The following is a 22,770-nucleotide window of genomic DNA, read 5'->3' on the forward strand; positions in this document are numbered from 1 at the left end:
GGTGGGGGGTATACGGGGCATGAGCAGACAAGCCCGGGGTCCCTGGCATCTCTCACAGCCTGCCCACCTCTAGGTGTGTTTGGTGGGCTCCCAAAAAGGCATCCTAATATCCTAATATCAGTGGGGCACAGCGGCTCAAGGACTGGTTTACGTGCCTGGTTCAGGGCACTGAACAACAGATCCTAACGTGTGACTGGCAAACAGATGCGAAGGTGAAACCTTTATGCTGCAAAAGGATTCCTCACATTAAAAATGGGGTTGTGTGGTTCCTTTCGAATGCTATCTTCCTAAATGTTTGCTTCCAAAGCACAACATTCTTCTCTAATTTTAATTTTTTTTTTTTATTTTAGAGAGAGAGTGAGAAAGCACATGAGTGGGGGAAAAGGACAGAGGGAGAGACAATCTGAAGCAGGCTCCATGCTGAGCCTGACGCGGGGGCTCGATCCCAGACCCTGGGGTTGTTCCCTGAGCCAAAATCAAGAGTTGGAGGCTCAACAGACTGAGCCATCCAGGTGCCCCGAGATCATTACATTCGTAACAGAAAGAGAAGCTCAAAGTTGGAAGTATTCCAAGCCACAGCTGAGTGACAACCCTGAGTTATGTGAAAGTAATTCTGAAATTAGTAACGGGCTCGTGGTAGGTGGTTCCAGGAATGAATGGCTACATGAACACACGCATTATTTGAATGCCTATTTTTTTCTCTTCCTTCAAGCACATAGGAAACTAAAAATGCCTATTTGGGACCATATGGATGCTCTGAACCTCCAGTCTTAAACCGAGAAAGGAGTTCCAAGCCAAAGATCAAAATCAGCAGCAAGAGCAAAAACAATATTACTACTTCATGTGCTGCTATTCTTTAAAAAATTCCCTAATTCTTAGAAACCTTTTACTTTTAAATAATTACAGAACCATGAGACGCTGCAAAACTGGTACAGAGAGGTAGGTCCCTTGTTTGTCACTCTGCTTCCCTCAGTGGTGATATCTTAACTCAAGACTGCATTTTAAGAGCCAGGTTCTGTGCGAAGCACCTTCCATTTATTATCTCACTGATGCTCATAGCGTACATATCAGATGAGTGCTTCTGGAGCCTGAGGTTAGAGATGAAGAGACAGAGGTTCACAGAGGATCCAGTTAGCACAGGGGTGGTAGATTCTTGCTTGGGCTGTGGAGACGGATTCCCAGCAGCCTGTGTGAACAGTGCACTCAGAAAGCTGCCAGCAATTAATTACACAGGTTAATCACCTTTGTAAACTTCAGTCTGCTCATCTGTAAAAGGAGGGAGAATATGCATCCCTCAGAGGACTGCTTTGGGGAATAACGTGAGAAATCAGGTGTTACGGTGCCGGGCCCAAGATAGGAACCCTCGGGGTACCCCAAAGGTGGCAATCTCTAGTGCAGACTTATGTTTCTCCATGTCCCAAACTGCTCCCAAGTAGGAGCTCAGAGGTAAACTTAGGCACTCGAGGGCCTGGAGACCCTGCGTCAGGTGACATTCCATTTCACGCGGCAGGGCAGGGATGCCAAGCCTGTCTGTCACTGGGGGAGGTCCTAAACTGGAGGTATCAGGCAAGCATTATGATACCCCAGCCTCCCTGGGAGCACTGAGGCTCTGTGTTCTCCCCAGACCCAGTGACGCCAGCAGGGAGCACAGACCTGGGGCCATCTCCATCCTTCTGATCCTGGGCAATCAGACTGTCCCTTGTCCTGGACCCCCAGACCCCGGATTACCTGCATCCTCTTCAGGTTGGGAAAATCCCCGGGTGAGATCTGGTGTTCCCGCTCGATCCGGCCATAAATCTCAGCCAGGTTGTTCACCAGCTCCTTCTTCTTATTGTCCTTTCCGAACACCGACGGCATCTCCTTCTTCAGGGAGCTGATGATGTAGGCATGAACCTGGGAAATGGGAGCAGAGAGAAACCTTCCACTCAAAACCCTTGATCCGTTCCTTCCTCCAGGGTTGCTCTGGCCCCATCTCTTCCCATAGACGCTTCCTCCTGCTGCTATCTCAGCAATAATTTCTATCCCACCCCCTTGCTCGTAGCACTGAGCCGTTTTCCTAGATCACACAGGAAAGGTTAGAGTATGGGAGAGGTTAAGGTCAAGGCAGTTATAGGGATGGTAATACTGGTGATGTTGATGACGAGGAAGCCAACAACAACGGGTAACATTTCCTGAGTACCTCTGAGGATGCTAGGCACTGCGGTGGGGGCTGTTACATTCCTTATCTTACTTTACCTTCCCCTACCCCTTCATTTTATAGAGGTGGAAACAGGCACAGAGAGACTAAGGGCCTTGCCAGGGTTGGGATCACATTTTATAAACTGTGGAGTTGGGCTCCAATCTGGCCACCCCACACCAGGGCCTGTGATCATAACCAGTAGGCTATCCTGCCCCCGACTACTGAGGGGGCTCAGCTGGTACCCATGATGCAGGAGCTAGAGGACACTGTCCCTACCCCCAACCCGGTGGCAGCCCTCAGCTCTTGCACCTGACCCTCCCGTCCCGAACCTCCCCGTCTCCCAGGGTCAGCCTCACCTTGGCCAGCCTGGCTCTCTTGATGAGGTCGTTGAGCTTGCGCAGGGCAGCATTTCGGGGCAGACTCTGAATATCTCTAAACAGGTCTTGCTCCTCGGCCTCAAAGAGCTTCCGGTTGTCGGGGATGAGAAGGGGGTGGGACCAGAAGGAGCCGATGTAGACCCGGATCACCTCCGGGGTGTTCACGATCTTCCCCAGGGACCACATGAGGGCCCCGTACACCCGCATCAGCTGCTGTGTCTCGATCTGGTCCGCCTTGTTCAGCACCACCCGCATCTTGTCCTCATGGTTCTTGAGGGCCTTGATGACCTCTGAGAACTCATCGGAGATGTCCAGCTTGTGGGCGTCGAAGAGCAGGATGATGCGGTCCACCCGCTCGGCGAACCACTCAAGGACAGCCGCAAAGTCGTACCCTGCGGCAGAGGGGAAGTCAGGAGGGGGGCCTCTGCTGCACAGGGAGGGGCTCGGGGACAGGAGGCCAGGTGTGGACACAGAACGCCATCTTGGGAGTCACACCTGGGTTCCAGCCCTTGCGCCTCCACATGTTCTGTATTTAGCCTTGAACATGTTAGTGTTCCTGATTCTCTCACCCATAGGTGGGCATACTAATAGCACCTGCTTAATGGAATTATAAGGACTAAATATACCCCGAGCCCAGCACATAGTTACTATGCACATCATTATTCCCATTTAGTCTTTTCATTCAGTCAAAGAGGCTCTTTCCATTCAGGGACAGGGGGCTGGGCTTTGCCCAGCAATGAGGCAGGGGTGTAGTCAGTGCCACTGAAATACTGTGGCAGTGACTCAGCCAAGACCACCTTGCTTGCAGGAGGCGGCCGCTGGGGCACGGTACCCAGCTCTCCAACCTCAAGTTCAGTGCTTGCTCCAGTGGGCAAGACCTTTATGTCATGGCCTCATTTCACCCCTGCAGCACCCTTTGAGGTACACAGGATGAGAAGACTCATTCCAGCTTTTAAGAGGAAGAAACTGAGGGGGCGCCTGGGTGGCTTAGTCGGTTAAGCATCCGACTTTTGCTTAGGTCATGATCTCGCGGTTCGTGGGTTCGAGCCCTGCGTCGGGCTCTGTGCTGACTGCCAGCTCAGAGCCTGGAGCCTGTTTCAGTCTGTGACTCCCTCTCTCTCTGACCCTCCCCTGCTCACACTGTCTCTCTCTCTCTCCTAGAAATAAATAAAACATTAAAAAAAAAATTTAAAAAAAGAGGAAGAAACTGAGGTTTGAGGATGACGTGACAGTCAAGTAGTCCCTAAGCGGTAGGGCTGGGGCTGGACAGTGCCATCTGGGCCCTGGGCTCCCTGCACACGCAGAGGGCAGCTGTCTTGCACGTGGCTGCCTCCTTGCCTCCCCACCTTCCTTTCTCCTTCCCTCCCCAGTGCCCAGGCGAGCCTGCAGCCTCCACCCCCCCTCCTGCTCTCTGGTGCCCAGAACCAGCAAGTCTGCCCTCCTGGGTGACTGGGGAGGGCAGCGGGGCTCACTCCCAAATCCGGCCCGGTCGGACTGTGACTGTGGCGTGCAGGCCTCGGGCAGGGCAGCCCCGAGAGCGTGCTGCAGCTCCTTGCTAGTGAGGCCCAGAGCAACCACTCCTGGCTGGCTGGCTAGTCGGCCAGGGTCTGGCACTTCACCGACAAGGAAGCGAAGGCTCAGAGAGTGTGCAGGGCCATCTGGTGGGAGGGGGAGGGGATGGAACCGGGATCATGTCTCCCCCCGAAATCAGGCCCTCTGGTCACCCCTCCGTGGACTCAGGAAAGCAAAGGGGCTGGAGAAGCTGGAGAGGAAAGAGGCTCCCGCCTCTCCCACCTCTCACCAATGCCGGATGGCACCGGCTGTGCAAGAGGGGGCGCAGCTGCAAAGGCTTGGGGGGCAGTGAGGGCAAGGCTGACCAGCCCCCACTTCGGGGTGGGGTGGGGCAGTAGTAGCTCAGTGCTGCTGGAAGATGACAGCTCCCTGCCCATTCCTATTGGCTCGGTGTTCTTGAGGTAGGATGTGCTCTGAAGGGGTTCCCTGAGGAGCACTGGCCTGGCAGGCTCACTTCCAGTCTCTGTCAGCCATCAAGTTGCTGTGTGATCTTGGGCAAAGACCCTTCTGTCTCTGGTCCCCGGTCTCTTTGCCCGTTAAAACAGGGAGCTGGATTGGAAGATCTCTGAGCTTCCTTTCTCCCTGCTTTGAAGACCAGAGGTGTGAGGCTGGAGAGCACCACAGGATGATGAAGGGGAGACCAGAGGAAGGCCTTGCTGGGCAGGGAGAAAGGACCCTGGGGGGGCCTCTGTCTTAAACACCTTGGGGGTCCTGTGTGAGGTCTGCTCTTGCTTGAGGACACACAGACGGCTTCTGGAAAGCTTTTCTGGGATTTCATAAGCACAGAGGCTTCCTATTCATCTTCCCACTTTTGCAGATTCTGCATGCTCTGACGAGTGCTATCAAACTGCAAAGTTAGTAATGCCAGGCGCTTCCTCCCCAGGTTTGGCTGCGAGGACCTGAGGACTAAGTGGCGAGGGTGTAGGCTTCCTCACAAGCTCGGCCTCCTGCTCCCCGCTATTCAGAGCCTAGCAGCCTCCAGAACAGGTAACTATCTCCGGGACTGGTGGGAAGGGGCAGGGCTTAAGCACATCCAAGAATGGGAGCGTCTGAAAGGCACGGATGGACCCATTAAGGGCAAGGCACAGGACTAGCTCTCTCATTTATCTTCTGTGTGACCTTAGCAAATCTGAACCTCAGTTTTCTCAGCTGTAAAATGGGGATGATAACACGCAACCGATGAGGGGTCAGTGCTACAGCCATGGCAATAGGATTCCATAGCACAGGGAGGGCCTGGATCAGTCTGGAGGGCTCTGCCCTAATGCCTGGGATGACAGGTCCCCTTCCCCGGCTGGTCTTGGGAATGGCTCTGAGACCCCCAATAGGAACTCCTGAGCACCTGCAGCAGCTCAAGGGCTTATGAGAAACAAACTAGTAGGTGGAGGGAGATTGAAGCCCTGAGAGACGGAGTGGCGAAGCTGGTCTTCTCAGAATCCCTGGGATTATGCGCAGCGAGTCTGCTGGCTCCAAGAGATCGGTCTGTCTGTAGGCATCAGGCCCAGAGACCGCGCAGCCTATGGAGATCTGGGGCTCTCCCCACTAGCCTCCGGCTCCAGAGGACTGGAGAGAAAGCATTTCTAAGTAATGCCAGGCAGGAGGAAATCAATGAGACAAACGCAATAAGCAAGGCAACTCCTTAATCACCCGCTGACTTCCTGCATATTCTGAACAGCAAAGCAGGGATCACGTTTCTTTGTATTTTCAACTGTCTAGTTTGATCGTCATAACTGTCCACATGCCAGGAGCTACAGGGGACACACATCTTACAGGGAAGGGAGGGGACGGAGAGGTTAGGAGCTGGCCGAGCTCACACAGGTGGGATGTGGCAACCTTGGGACTAGACCCCAGACCCTTGACTCCTGTCCACGCTCTCTTCCTATGCATAGCCATGTGTGAGGCTGGAGCTCAGAGGACCGAGCTCTCAAACCAGGCACTTGTCATGGTTGCATAAAAGGTCCTATCCTGCCCCCCAAACTCTTTTAAAGAGATTTAAAGACATTTTAGCCAAAGAGAAAGAAAAGGACATCAATTTTCAAAACGTGGGAAGAGTTCAGATGTCAGTGGGGAACAAATGCCACACTGCATGCCTCGGAGATGTAACCTTGGAAGTGGCCCGACAGACTCATTGCAGGCCTCCAATGACCGTAAGGCTGGCGGCAAGCCCTTGTGACATGCATCTGGATCCTGCTGCTCTGCCCTGGCCCACGGAGCCCACACAGGTGCATGTGTATGGCATGGAGTCTGGGGCCCCTCTCCAGCAAGGGTCCAGGCACGGGCCAGGGGCGTAAGACCGCAAGGACCAGCCTGGACCCTCCACGGTGCCCCCGGGGGGAACCGTAGGTGAGAGCCGGCCCCATTCTCCTCCCTGCGCTCTTCCTGGGCAGGTGATGCTAAGGCGCTTCAAAAGCCGCTAAACTGGGTATCAGGAGACCAGCTCCCATGGCAGCTTTGTGGCCCGGGCATGGGGTTCCCCTGCTGTGGCCCTGCTGAGCTCACCTGTACAGGAAGAGACCTATGGGGAGGAATGGGAGCCCCAGGCTCAAGGGGGTGCTTTTCTGGCGTGGGGCCTGCGGGAATGTCTAGCTGACAAGGAGCCAGGAAACGTGGTTCTCAAGTGTGAGGACACTCAGGCTTCCGGAGCCCCTCCCGCTGCTGCTGCATCCTTTCTTCCCAGTAATGAGCCCGGGACTGGGCACATCCTGTCACTTCCAGGAACTGCCTCCCTGCCCCTCCGCTGCCCAGCCCAGGGCACTTTCATCCAGAGACAAGCACTGGCCCAGGACCTGCTGGGCTCAGGTTCCAGGATGTCCCTTGCTTCCTGTCTCCCTCTCAGACACCCACCCCGAGGCCTGGGGAAGAGGGGCCATACCCCGAACAAGGACCACACTTCTTCCAGCTCTGGCCCAGGGCTGGGTGCTCCGTCCCATGAAGCCTGAGGCCTGAGGAGCCCTTGGGAGCAGCTCACTTTCCAGAATGTGGCACCCCAGGGTCACCAGGCCGGAGGAGGCTCTGTGCAGATTTGATAACGGTGCTTCTTTTTGTTGGTGAGACATAGTACTGTGCCTGGCACGGAGCTCAATGAATGGGGTATGGGCTGGACCATAGGCTCTACACGTCTCTAGGCCTGGGGAGCTTGTCCAGGGCAGCTGCAGGATTACTCATGGGTCCTGTCCTGTCCTGAGCCAGCTGGAGGGAGGACAGAGCACTGGATCTGTGGTGCAGCCAAACCCAGAGCTCTGGGGGCTCCAGGCAAGAAGCTGCACAAAGAGCATTTGGTTCTGTGCACACACACACTGTGTGTGTGTGTCAGGAGGAGTGGGGGAGGATAGTGTGTATGGAGGGAGTGGTGGGTGCATGTAGGTGTGGGGGTGTATATGTGTGTAGGTATAAACTGGAACTACCAGGTTCTGTGGCTGGGAAAGGGTGGGAGAGGCTCTGCATACTGGAAACTTCCCTGATACCTAAGGGTGCCTGATGCCCTTTCATACCTAGTCTCCTTGGAGTGCTGAGGGCAGCACTGCCCGGGCTGGTGATACAGCACCCATGCCCAGCTCCCAGCTCTGGTTTTTATCACAGGGAAGGCAGAGAACAGACTGGTTTATGTAGCCAGTCATGGGGCCATCACTTCTAGAGGTCAGCTTGGTGTGGGAGGGGATAGGAGGGGCAGGCAAGGAAACCAAGCACCCAATTTGCTGAGGGCAGCCACTGAGGCCTAAAGATGAAAGCAGGAGGGAAGATATAAGAACAGGAGAAGAATGGAATGGGACAGGAGCTGAGGAAGACAGGAGTCCCTGCAAGCAGGCTGCCACACACAGTTGCACAGGCTGTGCACTGCACAACTCTAAGGGAGGCCGTCTGCACAGATTACTCTGAGATTGTATAAAGGGCAGCCCTGGCTGGCAGATAAAGGGGAAAGAAGGGAGTGCACTGTCATCCACGCCCAGAGCTGTCTGTTTCCATTACCATCTGTAGACCTCACAAGGTCCTGTGGTGGGTATCATTATCCCTTGTTACAGAAGTGGACGCAAGCTCAGGGAAGAACTGTGACCTGTTGAGACCTATACATGTGTTTAGAACCAGAGGGCTCTGACCTCCCAGTCCAGTGCCCTTGGAAATCCCAAAGGCTGGAGTCCTCTCAGGCTGCACTGCCTCACAGGTGCACGCACCACGTCCTCCCTCCCCAGCCCCCAGGTGGTTCAGAGTGAAAAGTCGTGGCTCTCCTGAGCCTTCCTTAAGGACACCCAGGGGGCTAGTGTGAATCAGTAAATCCCCTTCAGGCCTAAATTTAGGATGAGGCCAGACGAAATGGGCAGGGCAGGGCGGGGAGGGGGAGGGCTGGTAAGGAGGGAGGGAGTGTTTAGGGAAACAACAGAAGCGACACGGAGAGCCACCCAAGCCTCCCCTCCACAGGTCATGGACACGCGCACCGCAGCGCTCACGAAGGTCCAGGGGAGAGAGCAGACAAGCCTCTCTTCCCAGGGCCGTGGGCTCTATGTCTCCAAACCAGCTCCGCCTCACCCCTGCGCCGCCCGGAGCCCAGGCTCCCCTATTCCCTCCACTGCTGCCCCACTGATTACATGACATGTTAACTCAAGGCCCCTCCTGACTTGCTGCTATCTTTCCCCCTCGTCCCAGGGTCACCTCCTCAGTGAAACGGGAGAGAGAGGCGGGGCCTTCCTGCCCTGCCCCCCACCTACTCCAGACTGAGGTTTCCCGGGAGCAGACTCTGTCCTGCAGGACAGACTGGGGTCCAGAGGCCCTGGAGTGCTGACCTGAGGGCCTCTCCCGCCATCTTCCCTGTCTCCCCTCTGCCAGGGCGGGCTGTCCCCACTCACACAGCCACGGGGGACCACCCCAGGGCCGAGCCGGGTCCTGCCACCCCAGAGAGCGATCTGCAAGAGAGCTGCTCCGCCAGAGAGGAAGCCGGGCCAGCTGTCAGGAGTGCTCAGGGCGGCCCGGTTCTGACATGACGGGCCTGTACCCAGGCCAGCACCAGCCGCACTTGGGCCCCCTTAGTACACGCCTGGGGGCACTGGCTTGTTACCCGTGAGGCAGTGGGCTCCCCTCCTGGGGCCCTGGGAACCCGGGGTTAAGCAGGTGCCGGGGCCTACAGGCCCTGCCCTTGGAGGAGAGGGTTTCTGGACCCCACTGTGTTGGCACAGACCTGCCGCACGACAGACCTCGGGCAGCTGCAGGGCACGGGGAGCCAAGGCACATGCGGCGGGAAGCAGACAGTCACCTAAGGCCACTGCCCAGAACCCTGCCAGCCCCAAGCCTTTCCTTCCCGGAGGCTGACTTCTGAGTGCGGACTTGGCTCCAGAACTGGGGTGGGAGTGGCCTGGCTTTGCCTGACAGAGACACAGCCCAGAGAGGGCAGGGGGGCTGCCCAGAGCACACAGCAGGAGGTGGCAGGAGAGGCTGGCTGGGGGGCCAGGAGCAGACCTCTGTTTTGTACAGCATCATCTAGCATTTTAGAGCCAGAATAAAACCCAGTGATGATGATGGTGTTTATTCACGTGTATGGACATTTGCTACGTGCCGGGCAGAGGGCTTTGTGCCTGGATTATTTCTTTTAATCCTCCAATGAGCCTATAAAGTAGAGAGAACAATTTCCCCCTATTTTACAGATGCATAATTGAAGAACCCTGCCTGAGCTCACTCGGTGAGGACGTGGCAGGCTGGTGCCAGGGTTCTGTCTCCTCGCTGCCATGCCCGGGGTCCTCCCTTCGTGAGCCGTTAGCCCATCTCTGTCTGGAGTGAACAGTTTTCCAAGTGCAGCTCCAAACCTAGCTGCCCACTCTTAGGCCCCGAGCATGCTCGCCTCCTCACGTTACTGGGATGAAGTTCTCTGCAGGCCTTCCCTGCGGAGCGCCCCAGGCCAGGGACCACGGGGACTTCAGGAGCAAACCAGGGTCTGGCCCATGGGTAGTGCCTCCTGGAGAATGAATGAACCCGATGAGGTAAGTAAGGCAGACACCGTTGTGTCCTTTTACAGATGAGGAGACTGAGGCCAGCTGTCGCCTGAGCTACAGTGGACCCGAACTGTCCCCTGGCCCCTGCCTAGGACTGTCCCCCAAGGCACACCAGGCAGCGCCAGCTCGTCAAGGTACAGCAGGGTCCTGGGGAGTCTAGCTCATAGTACAGAAGCAAGAAAACACACCGGGAAGGACACAGCACAGAGGCAGAGTCGATCCCAGCAGGGGCGTCGCTTACCTCGGCTGATCCTCTGCTTCTCCCCGGACAGGATCCCCGGGGTGTCAATGACGCTGATGCTCTCCAGCACCGGGTTGGGCAGCTGGGCACACACAAACCTGCACGGGGCGAGAGCAAGCCCGCTGTCCTCTCACTGGCTCCCGTGCACCCTCACGCGTGCAGGCGCACCCAGCCTTGGGGCAGACGTTCAGTAGCCTGGCGGCCTTCCGGTGCCAACCCCAGGCTCCGATCCAGACTCGGCCTTGGCACTAGGCCCCCTGGCCCTGTATTTGGGGGATGCTCCCTGGGTGATCCCGAGGCAGTCGTGGTCCTGCATTTGTGAAGTCCTGCTATCAGGGACACAAAGATGTGCAAACCTCAGCCTCTGCCTCCAAGGTGCACAGTCTGATGGGGAGGGGGCACGTGCGTGGGCAATCACAATATGGGTGGTATGGGACCAGCACCTTGAGGGAGGTCAGGTGAAGGCCTCAGGAAACCCAAGGTGAAGAGAGGGCTTCCAGGGACGGCTTCCTGGAGGAGGAAGCACTGGAGCTGGCTTTGATGAGGGGGTCACAGCACCCAGGAACACGTATTTGGGTTTTCAAATGCAATGCTATCAAAATAGCAGTCAAGCCTCGTTAAAGGAAATATATCTAGGGCTACATCCTGAAGTCTCAAAACACAAACTGGTAAACCTGAGGCCCCTCTTCTTCAAGCCTTCTCTCTTATATGCTATTGTTGGTGGAAGCCAACCAGGAGTCTTACTCTGTCCGGTGCACTGGGCCTCCACCGCCCAGTATAGGCGAGGAGGCTGGGACTCACGCTAGGGGGTGTTGGGAAGGGCTTCACAAATGACGCCAGAGTAGCCAGAGTGGGGATGAACGGGGAGGCAGGTTTCAGATCACGGGGGCCTTGAAAAGTTTGGGTTTTATACTGAAGACGACATAAACCCATTTATACCGAGGAACATTTTAAGCAAGAGTGACTCCGTCAGATACGGTGGTTGTCAGCAAGTCCAGCTGAGTTCGTCACGTCTGTATGCAGTGCCTGCCCCGTGCCCGGTGCTGGGCTAGGTGATGGGCTGGAACAGTAAACAGCACAGCCCCTGTCCTACAGGGACAAGGAGCTGAGGGAGGAGCCCATGGCTCCTCAGGCTCTAGGGCACACCCAAATATTCCACAACAAACCCCACATTTGCTGAAGCTGGCGTCAGCTGGGTTTTGTCGCTTGGTGACCTGGTAGCCATGTGCATGGGGCTGGTGTTCGGGGCAGGGAGCTGTGGCTGAGGCTTCACCCAAGCTGAGCTCTTGGGAGTGAGAAGGGCAGGGGGCTGAGGGTGGGGGGGGGTCCCGCTGAGGGGGACACTGGGTCACAGGAGCCAGAGGGGAAGGGGACAGAGCAGACAGGGAGGCAGCAGGAGGCCCAGGGGCTGAGGGGGAACAGTGGCTGAGAGAGACGGATACCAAAGAGAGGCAGGGTGAGGTCACGGTGGGAAGCCCCCATTGCTCATCATCACTGAGAGGTCATAGTGACCCTCACATGGGCAGCTGTGATGGGGGAGTCATGTTCCCAGGTTGGAGGACAGAGAGAAATGAGGAGGTCTAGTCAAGAAACTTGAAGGTGGCAGGGTCAAGGTTAGTGAGAGAGCCAGTGCTCAAGAGAGGCAGGGCTGTGGAGAGGAGATATTTCTACATGGAGGGGAGGGGTGGAGAGGGTGGTGTCATTGGAAAGAGAATGGTCCCTGAGGAGCTGGCCCGGAAGCACCTGTGGGGAGGAGAGGAGGCAGACGTGGAGGGTCAGAGAGGGAGAGGCTCTCTGCAGACTGGTAGAAGGGAGCGGGGACAGATGCAGGTGAACTCCGTGCATGGACAGATTAAAATCCAACTCCAGAGACTCCAAGGGTCCTGGCTTCCATCTTCTCTAGAATAGGAGGCGAGGCCATCTGCTGAGGGAGAAGGAGGCTACGGGGTTGGGGTGTGTTTGGAACATGACCCTGGGCAGCAATGAGACGGGAGCCAGAGGTCTGTGGTGCAGCCTCCCTGGGTGTGGCTGCAGTGAGCTGGAAGCTTCTGGAAGGGGGCTTCCTTATTCCCTGTTGTCCTTCCCACGGACATGGCTGGCTGGTCCCCAGCCGGCATCAGTCTAAACGCCCGTCCTGTCGGCTCCTGAGTGCTCCGGGAAGAAGGCACAAACCCTGCAGGGCTCGGTCTTCTGCTCCTGGGGCTCCTGCAGCGAGCTATATTCTTCCAGTCCTTGGAGGATATATTACACTTAGCCTATTTTACAGGTGGGAAATGGGAGGCACAGAGAAATTAGGTAATTTGTCTAAGATCCGTGGTGCCCTTTGGTAGGATTTGGATCCAGACTCTCTGATGCCAAAGACCATCATCTTTGCCATTGCTCTAAATACCTCCTATTCAAGAAAGTAGTTCAAACTGTTTAAGTGCAATGCACGTGCAAAATTGTGGTGTGGCCCTATGTGACAAGCGTGACTGGGGGGCAGCCTGCATTCTGGTTATGCAGAGTAAGAGGGGGAATGTTGGGCCAGCTTGCTAGGCATTCCCTATTGCTTTTGCCACTCAAACTGACACAATGAACCTGGTGTCTGCAGGTTTACACTTGTCCCAGGGGAGGGGAGGTGGCCTGGTCACGCAGTGAGTTTAGTGAGAGAGGCAGTGCTCAAACTCAGGACTTCCACCATCAGTCTAAGGTTCCTTCCACCCAGTAAGAACAATGTCCAGGAATAGAGGGAAACCTTCCTCTACCTCCTTCCAGTTGGATGCAAACCCCTTCCATAATACAGTTGACTGTTGAACAATGAGGGGGTTAAGGGCATCATTTCTGCCACCCCACACCACGCAGTGGAAAATTCACATATAAATGGACCCACACGGTTCAAGCCTGTGCTGTCAAGGTCAACTGTATAGACAAAAGCTGGGTATTATACGGAACAGCCCTCTCTGCTTTCACTGGAGAGGGGTGCAGATTAGGGGGAGGTGATTCAACTCCTGTACCTTTCCCTGCTCCATGATCAGGAATTGGACCAGCTCCTACATCTGTAATCCACGGTGACTGACTCAGTGACATTCCCAGCAAGAAGGGAACAACGAAGAGACTCTGGGTATGGAAAAGGCACTGAGCCTCCCAAAGCCCTCCTCTTCCTTCTCATACCCCAACAAGGAGAAAAGAGAACCCCCAGGATATGTGTTCCCTGAGCACTCACCTGTTCAGGAAGGCATTGCCAAAGGCGTTCAGCTTCCTGAAAGGTTTCTTGGGATCCACCACCAGGGCATTCCCAGGGATGATCCCCTCCACCTGTCCGTGCATCACAGCAATGAAGGAGTCGGTGGTCGGCTCAGGCCCAATCCGCATGCCTGGGAAATCCTGCTCCAGGAGGTACCTGCCAGAGGGAGCACAGTCATAATGCAGAGATTCTGTTAGCAGAGCAAAGCCGCACGTCTACCACAGGCAGGTGCGGATGGGAGTCACGGCAGAGGGGCAGATGAGCAGCAATGACATTCCTCGGTAGAGACAAATTTTCACGGATGGGGAATCCAAAGACCTCTGGGGAGGAAGTGGGATTTTAGCTAAACTTAAACTATCTAATCTGTCCTTCTTGGTCTTTATCTTTATCCTTATCTTGGTCTTTATCCTCTCTGAATCAGTAGTTGGAGGGCGAGGAGATGCAAGATTTGGGCTCAGAAATAAAGTACAGGTTGAGACGCACTTCTGCGGAGTACAGCAGATTTTATAGGTGAAGGCGGCCAGCTAAGGTACCTGCAGAGGGGCTAGGTAAGAAGGAGGCTGTTCACAGACTCTGCTGGCTTAGGTCCGCAGGCCAGCCACTTAATATAAAATATAAAGATAGCTCCTACATCACACCGTGTGAAGGGCACACTGTACCAAGTCCATCTTCATGACGTCTTACACTGCTGGTCCCACTCTCCAAAGTCACTATGAGGCTGTGGCCTGTGGGTGCTTCTCTTTGCTCTTTTTCAGACCTGGGCAGTGAGAGCCCAAGGCTGCTTCCCCTCTCCATAGCCCCTTTTGGAAGTCAAGAGCAAAGGGACACAGTGAGCCAGAGAATGAAGGGAAGGAACATGGAGGCCTCCCGGACCAGTGGTCCTCAGCCCTGATGGAGCATTCGAGCTACTGTGTGGCCTTAGCCAGTGGTGCCCAGGCCCCAACCTGGCGGTCCTGCCCCGCTGGCTCAGGGGTGGGGCCCTGGCCACTGGCCTGTTCTAGGAACTTCCTTAATGATTCTGACATGCAGCCTGGGAGGACATCCTGCTCTAGACCAACCTTTTCATTTCACTGATAAAACCACTGACGCTGACACTCACTAGCATTTCCACCTGCCAGACATCATGCTCATTGCTTGGAGAACGTCATCTTCATCGGGCTTCATGACGGCCCTATGAGCAGGTACTGAGGAAACTAAAGCTTAGTAGGGTTATGTGGCTTTCTCCAAGTTAAACAGCTAGTAGTGCAGCTAGAATCCAAACCCGGATCAGTGTAACACCAAATCCTTTGCTCTCCAGCCATCTTCTGCCCTGACAGCAAGCTGATCAAGGCCCTGCAGTTTGGGGGCAGAGCTGGGACTGGATGCCATGATTCCAGGGCCTGAGCTCTCTGCCTACCTTATGCCTCCCCAGAAGGGGTCTGGAGCACAGGTCGTGTTCCACCTAGCAGGCTTGTAGCCAAGGAGACCGATGGTGTTTCTTCCGGCTCATTGACATCCCGCTTGTACCTTGGGGAAGTGTTCTGAGCTACTCGTTTACTCTGCGGCACAGGGCGGTTCAAGCTGGGTTGCTATGGGCTCCCTCCCCAAGGAGCCAGGGAGGAGCTGCCACCCAGGGGGGCCACACCCACCCACTCTGGAGGGGTTTCAGTTGTCTTGGGGAACCTCCCATCTTCCTCCCAAGAATCCAGGCATACAGGCAAGATTTCTTCTGTCAGAGGACCATTTTGAAGGCTGGCACCTGGGCTGTGATAAGAATAAATGACAACAGTGGCACACTTGCACAGTGCGTCTGGCTTTCTCAAACCCACCTTCTTCAGGGCCTCAGAGGAGAGGCGGGGTGTCTCATCAGCCCAGGGCCAGCCACCAGGTCTCTCTAACCATGAGGGACCTTCCGAAGGTACTTGCCCTTTGCGAGTCTCATTACCTTCCTCCATATCATGAGAGATCATAGTTCTGATTTATGAAGCACCTGCCATATTCCAGAAGCTGTTCTAGACTTTCCATGCATTATCCCACTTCATCGTCCCATCTCTGACTGGAGCGCCATGGTGCTTACCATCACATGGGCCTAATAAGAAAGCCCACCTCATAGTGTTGGACTAGATACAGACCTTAAGCACATCAACAAGTACCCAGTGCCAAGATTACAACTCATTGTAAAAAGGAAGAGACACAGGTCAACAATGTGCCCCAGAATATGCAGTCAGTAAACAGCAGAGCTGGGATTTGAACCTGGCACATTGGACTTGAGGATTCATGCTCCTTACCACTACATTCACTGTCTGAATGGAGACCAGGAAATGCAAAAGGGCTGAGCCCCCCAGGGGACCAGGAGGAGCTGTGGAACGAGAGGGCCACAAAGGAGTACGACCTGGATGGAGGCTGGCCAGGGGACGGGCTTCGGCGCTCGCACACCCAGGAATGTACTCATGTCCCACCACTGGGGTTCACAGCCCAGTCTCCATGAGTGGGATGGAGCACACAGAAGTGGCTGCTACTTCTGTAGCAGGGTCACTGGCTCTACAGGGCCAGGGTCACTGGCTCTACAAGGCCATTCTTGGAACCTGAAGCTGTTTCATGAGAGTCAAGGCTGTGCCCAGGAAACCCACCATTCTTGCCTGTGCTGGGAAGGGGGCACCTGTGAGGGCCTGGGCCCCGCAGGGAGCATGGCAAGTGTGAATTCTGAGGCTGGAGGAGGGTGCCAGAGGTCACCAAAGACCTCAGGGACAGCAGAAATAGAGTTGGAAGGAAAGAAACATTGCTGAGGCAGCCTCAAGAATGCCCAGCCCGAACAGGGCCAAATGCAGTGATGAAGTATCTTTCAGACACAGGCGTCTCACGTTCCAGCCCCGAGAGAGACGCGGCGTACCACCAGATGAACAAAGGGTGATGCTTCCCAGCATCCCAAAGGCCACTTTCCGGGACGTACCAGAGCCGCAGCCTCAGGCAGCCAAGCGAGGGCCTGGAGGCTGGGCTGGCTGTCCTGCCGCCTCAGCTAAACCCACATGACCTCCAATTTGCTGACTACACACACACACACACACACACACACACACACACACACACACACAGGTCTGGAGAAACACAGAATCCAATGAGGCCACCAGCAAGTTCAGGGACACAGTCGGGTCCGGCAGAGAACCCAGGGCTGGGTAAATTCTCAGGGCCATTTGCGTATGGCTTGCAGCAGCAAGTGCCTCCCGAACAAAGCTACCACTGTGTCCAGAAGGGAAAACCTATTGAGGGAGCTCATCGCTGCTTCTCGATGGGGAGTGATACAGATCGCCTCTGTTGCCAGGCAAAAGCATTCCCACAGTGGTGTAAAAAAAGAAAAGTGAATTCAAGCCTGGGTGGGAATGGCAGAGACGGGGACCCGCAAGAGTCGCGAGGGCCAGGCAGGTGGGGTACCCGCTGTGTGGCAGGTGCCCTCTGGGACCTTTACCCAGATGACTCCACCTCATCGGTCCCAGAAGCATTATGGTATGGCAGCATTATTTCAGTTCCACAGTTGAGCAAATTGAGATAGAGATTGCCCAACTTGGGGGCCAAAGAACACTATTTAGAGGCCCCAAGAGGTGAAGCGATTCTGGTGCCCCCTTCTCCCCACAGCCATCCAATGCAAAATGAATAAATACTAAAGCACAATATAGGTATACAGAGGTCCCATGCGATTCTGACTTTTCCCAGGAGGAGGATTTTTCTTCACGGTTTTTTAAAGCAAATTGTTTTCTAACATTTTCCTCATGTGTTTGTGTCCTGCTTGGCGGGCAATCTAAGCATGTGGCCTGCTTTACTGGTGACCTAAGTACCCAGGGTAAAGGCGTGGGGCCAAGAATCTTAACCCAGTCTGCCTCTGGAGTGTCCATGTCAGCCACAGCAGGGGCCGGACCTCAGGCTGCAACTCTTACTTTGCAGATCTGGAGACTCGAAAGGCATACATGTCACCTTCTGCTCTGTGTTCTAGGTATCTGCGTTGTACATCTGTATCTTTGGTCTGTCTAAGCCTTGGGGTCTTAGCTTTCAAACAGGGTCAAAATGATGCTTGCCCTGTTGGGTAATACTGGCCTCAGGAAGGTTTTAGGGACACCAGAAAGCACCCCATAATCACAAAGGGAGGTGGTGGATGGGAGACCCTCAATGGTGCAGTTGAGGGCTGAGTGAGCTCTGTGCTTCATGGAGCAGCCAACACTGTCCCTGGCATACTGTGGACTCTGCTGTGGGACAAAGTGACCCCAGCACAGAGGAGACTTGTGGCCGGGCTGCCAAGCCTGCCATTAGCCTCCCCTTGCCTGGCCCACCCTGCCACAGGCCGGCCCACCCAGTCCAGGATTAACCAGCACTGCCCACGGGATTCTTTCCCACCCCTCCTCCAGCCCTAGGAGGTAGAGGCAAGATCCTCGCCTCCCTCACACCCCTCCCCTTTCCCTTTATCCCAGCTGTGGGTGGCGCTAGCCAAGGGCTTCCCCCACCCTCCTGAGGGCCAGCCTTTAAGCCTCCGCTTAGAGAATCAGCTAGAAAGAGGAGAGCAAATGAGAAAGTCCCAAGCATAATGCCTGGGACATAATTGGCGTTACACTGGTTCTTTCCCTTCCTAATTGGAGAGTAATACTCTGAGGTGGTCGTTGCTCTTCACACATTAGAGATTAGGAGACTGAGGCTTGGACAGGTGAGGCCTTCCTGACAAGGTCTCTTAGCTGGTACTGTTAGAGCCCGGATTCTGCTGAGCCAGACTGTGTTCCTTCCATGGCCTCACTCCATTGTCAATGGGAATGGAATGGAGGCTTTTCTCCAGAGGTTCCCTCCTACCAGTGAACGCTTCTCCTGATGACCCCTGGACACCTGGCTTTCAAGGCAGATCTTAAGCCAGACCTGAGGCAGGTGGACTCAGTTCCTCTGGCCTAGGGCTATTTACTCCCTTGAGTAACACTCAGGCCTTGTCAGAGGTAGGCAGGTTTCCACTTAGGCCCCCCGAGGGACCAGCAGACCAGAGCCCTGACAGGCAAAGGCTGTCCCCTGACCTCAGCGGGAAGACAGGAGCGAGGTGTTGCAGGGACTGTGGCTGGCAGGATAGACCCTACAGAGGTCAGTGGGTCTCCAATGGTGGCCCCTGTCTCTAGTCCTTTGGCTTTCCGAACGATCATTCTTCACATGGCAGCCGTGCTATAACTGGGGGTGAGGCCTGGGCAGCGGGGATGCCAGGGCTGTGATGAGAGACGGCGTGACAGAGCCAGATGCTGACTCACCATTGTGGGAGGATGCAGAGAGCCCCCTGAAGAGGTGGGGGAGTCCAAAGCGCCCATTGAGTAGCCCCCCACTTCACCCCTGCAGCCCCACCATGTGATCAGACTTCAGAGTCTGAGTCCCATTGCAGAAGGACCACGTGATCCTCAGGACCAGCCCAGACCTCCCGGTGCAAACCCAGGCAGCCTAGCTCTGCCCGCCACAGTAATCCTCTCCTGCAGCTCTGTGGTGGCCCAGCCAGGCCTCCCTTCCAGCCCAGTGGAGCACCGGGGTCTTCCTCAGCCCCCAGGGCCGCCCCACATGCAGCTCCAGGACGGTGGGGGGGTGGGACGGGCCTGCGAGGGAGCAAGGGTCAGAGGCTGTCAGGGCCAGTGAGAGGGAGGGAAGGGAGGGGGACAGCATAAGCAGGTGGAAGGCTGCCAGACCAGAGGCACACAGGGCTACTGTACCTGATGAGGCGGCCTGTGTTGTGGAGGGAGCAGCCACTAGGCCAATTTATTGTTTATTTTATTGGTCGGGGTTGCTGGGCCTTAGGCCAGGGAAGTTATTTCAGGCAGAGAGCATAGCACATTAATTAGTTATTAGAAGAATGTCCTTTTCTGCATGTTCTTCCTGAGATGAGAAATAGACCCTGTGGCAAGTACATATAAATGAAAGTGGGTGGATGCTCAGGAAGCAAAAGACCCAGGGCCAGGGAATGAAGAGGCAGGTCTGTTTCCGAGGGAAAAGTCCCTCACAGGTCCAGGCCTGGCCGGAGCAGTGAATCACGGTGCCCCAGGCAAGAGTAGGGGTAGGGGTGGGAGGGAGGCACCCTTAGCTACTCCAAGGGGAGTCTTCTTGGTCCTGGGGAAGGGGTGTTGTCTCCACTTACCGTCTTGGAAAGCAACTCGGAAATGGGATTCTTAACACCAAAATTTTTAAAAAGTTAAAAAACATTCAAAAACAGAACTGTACAACCCTCGGCCTAGTGATTTCACTTCTGGGACCCGCAGAGAAAAAACAGTGCAATAGGTGGGAAAATATTAGGCATAGAGGCATTCAGAGTGATTCGACAATTAGCAAAAAATTAGGGATGGCCTAGAAGGTGCAAAAGAAGCGGGCTGGTTAATGAATAATTTGCATATACATATAGTGAAATATCGTGCAGCTTAAGAATATTGCTTACAAAGACTTTTGAATTTCCATAAAAAATGCTCCTTCTCTAAGTGAAATAAATTAGCATACAGAATCACATTCTGGCATGATCCCAACGGTGTTATAAAATAGCTAAAAATACTGGAAAGATATATATATATATATGATATTTAAAATGGTCTCCCCCGAGTTGTGGGATTATGGGTGATTTCTTTTTCTTCTTCCTCAAATTTATTCTTGTCTCCATTTTCCAATGGGAGGAAAAATAGCTGTTCAGTGGATTTAGTGAAAAGGAAGGAAAAGATATAATTTGGTTTCGGAGGGCTTCCCTAGGCTGTAAGCCCTGCTACTCTGCTGGCAGATGGTCCCTCAAGGCGGGTGCTTTGGCTGCAGGAGCTAAATTCAGTTACTACAGGAGCAAGTGAGGAGGGAGAACTTTTGAACTTGGAGGATAAGAAAGCGAGGGAACTGCCTCCCGCAGCCTTCCTGTCTCTCTCAGATAAGGCATAATCTATGGGCAACTTGACTCTGCCACTCTCTTAGACCCAGTTAACAGCCAGCATGACTCAGGCAAAGCCAGGAAAGTGTCTCAGTCAAGAGGCACTTATACCTGCTGGCTGCTTCAGAATTTCGCCCCCAGGGACACTCGCCTTTCCCCAGCTTCCCTCCCACTCTGTACACCTCTACTGGGGGTAGCTGAGACCCCAGGCCGAGGCCTCAGGGAGCAAAGGCACAATAGTAAATAACAATAACGTACTAAGAGCTATAACTGAGGCGTGTCCAGTGGCCAAGGAAGGCAGTGTGAGGGCAGGAGCCATCTGTAAATGGCCTGCACTTCCCGTGAGGCACAAACCAGGCCAGGTTGGAGGACATGGATTACAAAGAAAACCTTTGTACAGAACCTACGTAGCTCTGAAGCGTCTTTGGCAGCAACTAAGGGAAATGGATCAGATCAGGGGTTCTTGCCCTGAGATGACACATAAATTTGTAATTTGTGTGTGTGTGTGTGTGTGTGTGTGTGTGTGTGTGCATTTTCCTACAGATAGAGCTTTTGTCAGATTTTCAAAGGATTGACCGACCTTTAGAAAAGTTGAGAAAGCAATGGATTAGATTCATTGCTAAGAGCCCTCGGCGTTCTAATAATGTCAGGTATCCAAAAGCCAGTAGCTGCCCACCCCCTAACTCCTGTAGTTCTTTAGAAATCACTCAGCCCCTCAAAGCTGCTGAGCCCAACACTGTCCACCCTCCAAAGAAAGGCAAGCCCAATCGGGTGCTCTGTTCAGACACGACATGTTAGCACAGAGCAAGCCCTGCTCCCAGGCTTGTGTATAAGCTTTGTGTTGGGGGAATTAGTAGCTAGAAAATTAGCAAGCTGACTGTTAACTTTTCTGCTCTCCTTGGCAAACAAAGCACAGTGCTTTGCATATTGCAGGTGGCCCAACTCTAGTAAGATTTGATTTGAATAGAAACAGGGCCCCTGCTTTGAAACCTGGAGGAGATGAGCACCACTGATTTGGGGAGGCCACTGCACCCACTGCCTCACCAGGGGAGTCTGACTTAACACAGAGGGCCACGGAGCACCTGCAGCAGTTTGGCAATGGTTGTAAACGAGGCCAAAGAAAACCACCTGGCCTTGAAGGTTGTGTGGACTGAGGACTGGAGAGGAGCCTGTCCTGTAAAGATGGGAAAGACTGTCATTACTCAGGTGGGCAAAGCACAGAGCTCTCTGAACGCAGGGTGGATGAGCTGACTCCCCGAGGGTCCCTCTGGCCCTGGGATTCTGTAACTCAAGGGAATAGATGACTCACCATCAAAGCCATAGGCATTTAGCCAAGGGTGTCTTCCCATGCATCTAGGACCAGCCTCCCAGGTTGGCCTCCTACCCAGTTAACACAGCGTGGGACAGTCATTAAGCCCTCTCTGCCTCGGCCATTTCACCTCGGCTGGCTGAGTTGATCGCCAATGTCCCTTCCACATCTAAAAGATTTAATGATGTTATTACTAAGCCATTAAGAGCAAACAAGGGAAAAGAGAAAGACATTCTGCTTCTGACACTGTTTCTGTCCAGTCTCTGAGAGACAGATGTAGGAGGTCTGCTCAGACAAGGAAACTGATAAAAAGGAGAAGTGGCACTACCCAGCAAGGGCTATAGAGTCCCCAGCCTACTTCCTCAGCTGCAACTGTGAAGCCCCCAGGTGAGTGGCTGAGCCCTCTAAAAGGCAAGAGGGGTGATCCTGGCCACGAAGGGCACATCCCTAAAAAGTGAGGGTGTGAGACACCCCCACCAGCATAAGGTGTTCTTGTGACCAGGAGCTTTCTCACTTGAACCTCCTGGGCCTCAGTTTCATCATCCATAAAATGGGGAGAATAGGGATGACTGAACTTTTGACACCTCAAACTGACCTCCTGAGCCAAGCGCTAAGTACAGCAGAGAGGTACTTAGGTACTAGGTAAGGGGAGAGGGGGGACCAGCAATGGAATTGTGGGGTAAGCTTTGGACAAACACCAGAATTTCTTCAGCGCCCTCAAGGGAAGGCTTCCGGTGCTTTCCCAGGCAGGAGGGGCCACCGGGAGGAGCTAGGCACGGGGCGGCTCACCTGATGAAGGTGGTCTTCCCAGTGGAGTACTGGCCCACCAGCAGGACCATGGGCTTGTTGTCGAAATCAGCATCCTCCAGAGCGGGCGAGTGAAACTCGTGGAAGCGGTAATGCTCTTCCAGGGGCAGCAGCTTGGTCTTGTAGAGTTTCTTGAGCCCCTCGCTCACCGTCTGGAAGACCTCGGGGTCCTTCCTCCGGCGGTCGTCGGAACCCAGCCAGCTGAACATCTCGGCC

General features: G+C 54.5%; 1 protein-coding gene across 2 annotated transcripts in view; it reads right to left on the minus strand.

The window, feature by feature from the left end:
- EHD3 (EH domain containing 3) overlaps positions 1 to 22,763 on the minus strand; it is a 27,815-nt gene extending 5,052 nt beyond the window's left edge. For both annotated transcript variants that reach the window (XM_077774154.1, XM_077774153.1), the window contains exons 1-5: positions 22,537 to 22,763; positions 13,544 to 13,720; positions 10,342 to 10,439; positions 2,536 to 2,948; positions 1,729 to 1,893 (exon numbers count right to left, since the gene is read on the minus strand). In XM_077774154.1, coding sequence (XP_077630280.1) covers positions 1,729 to 1,893; positions 2,536 to 2,948; positions 10,342 to 10,439; positions 13,544 to 13,720; positions 22,537 to 22,763 — 1,080 coding nt within the window. The remainder of the gene's footprint in view (positions 1 to 1,728; positions 1,894 to 2,535; positions 2,949 to 10,341; positions 10,440 to 13,543; positions 13,721 to 22,536) is intronic.
- Positions 22,764 to 22,770: the final 7 nt, after the last annotated feature.

The sequence above is a fragment of the Crocuta crocuta genome, unplaced genomic scaffold (genome assembly GCF_008692635.1).
Source record: "Crocuta crocuta isolate KB4526 unplaced genomic scaffold, BGI_CrCroc_1.0 scaffold246, whole genome shotgun sequence".
Taxonomy (NCBI): domain Eukaryota; kingdom Metazoa; phylum Chordata; class Mammalia; order Carnivora; family Hyaenidae; genus Crocuta; species Crocuta crocuta.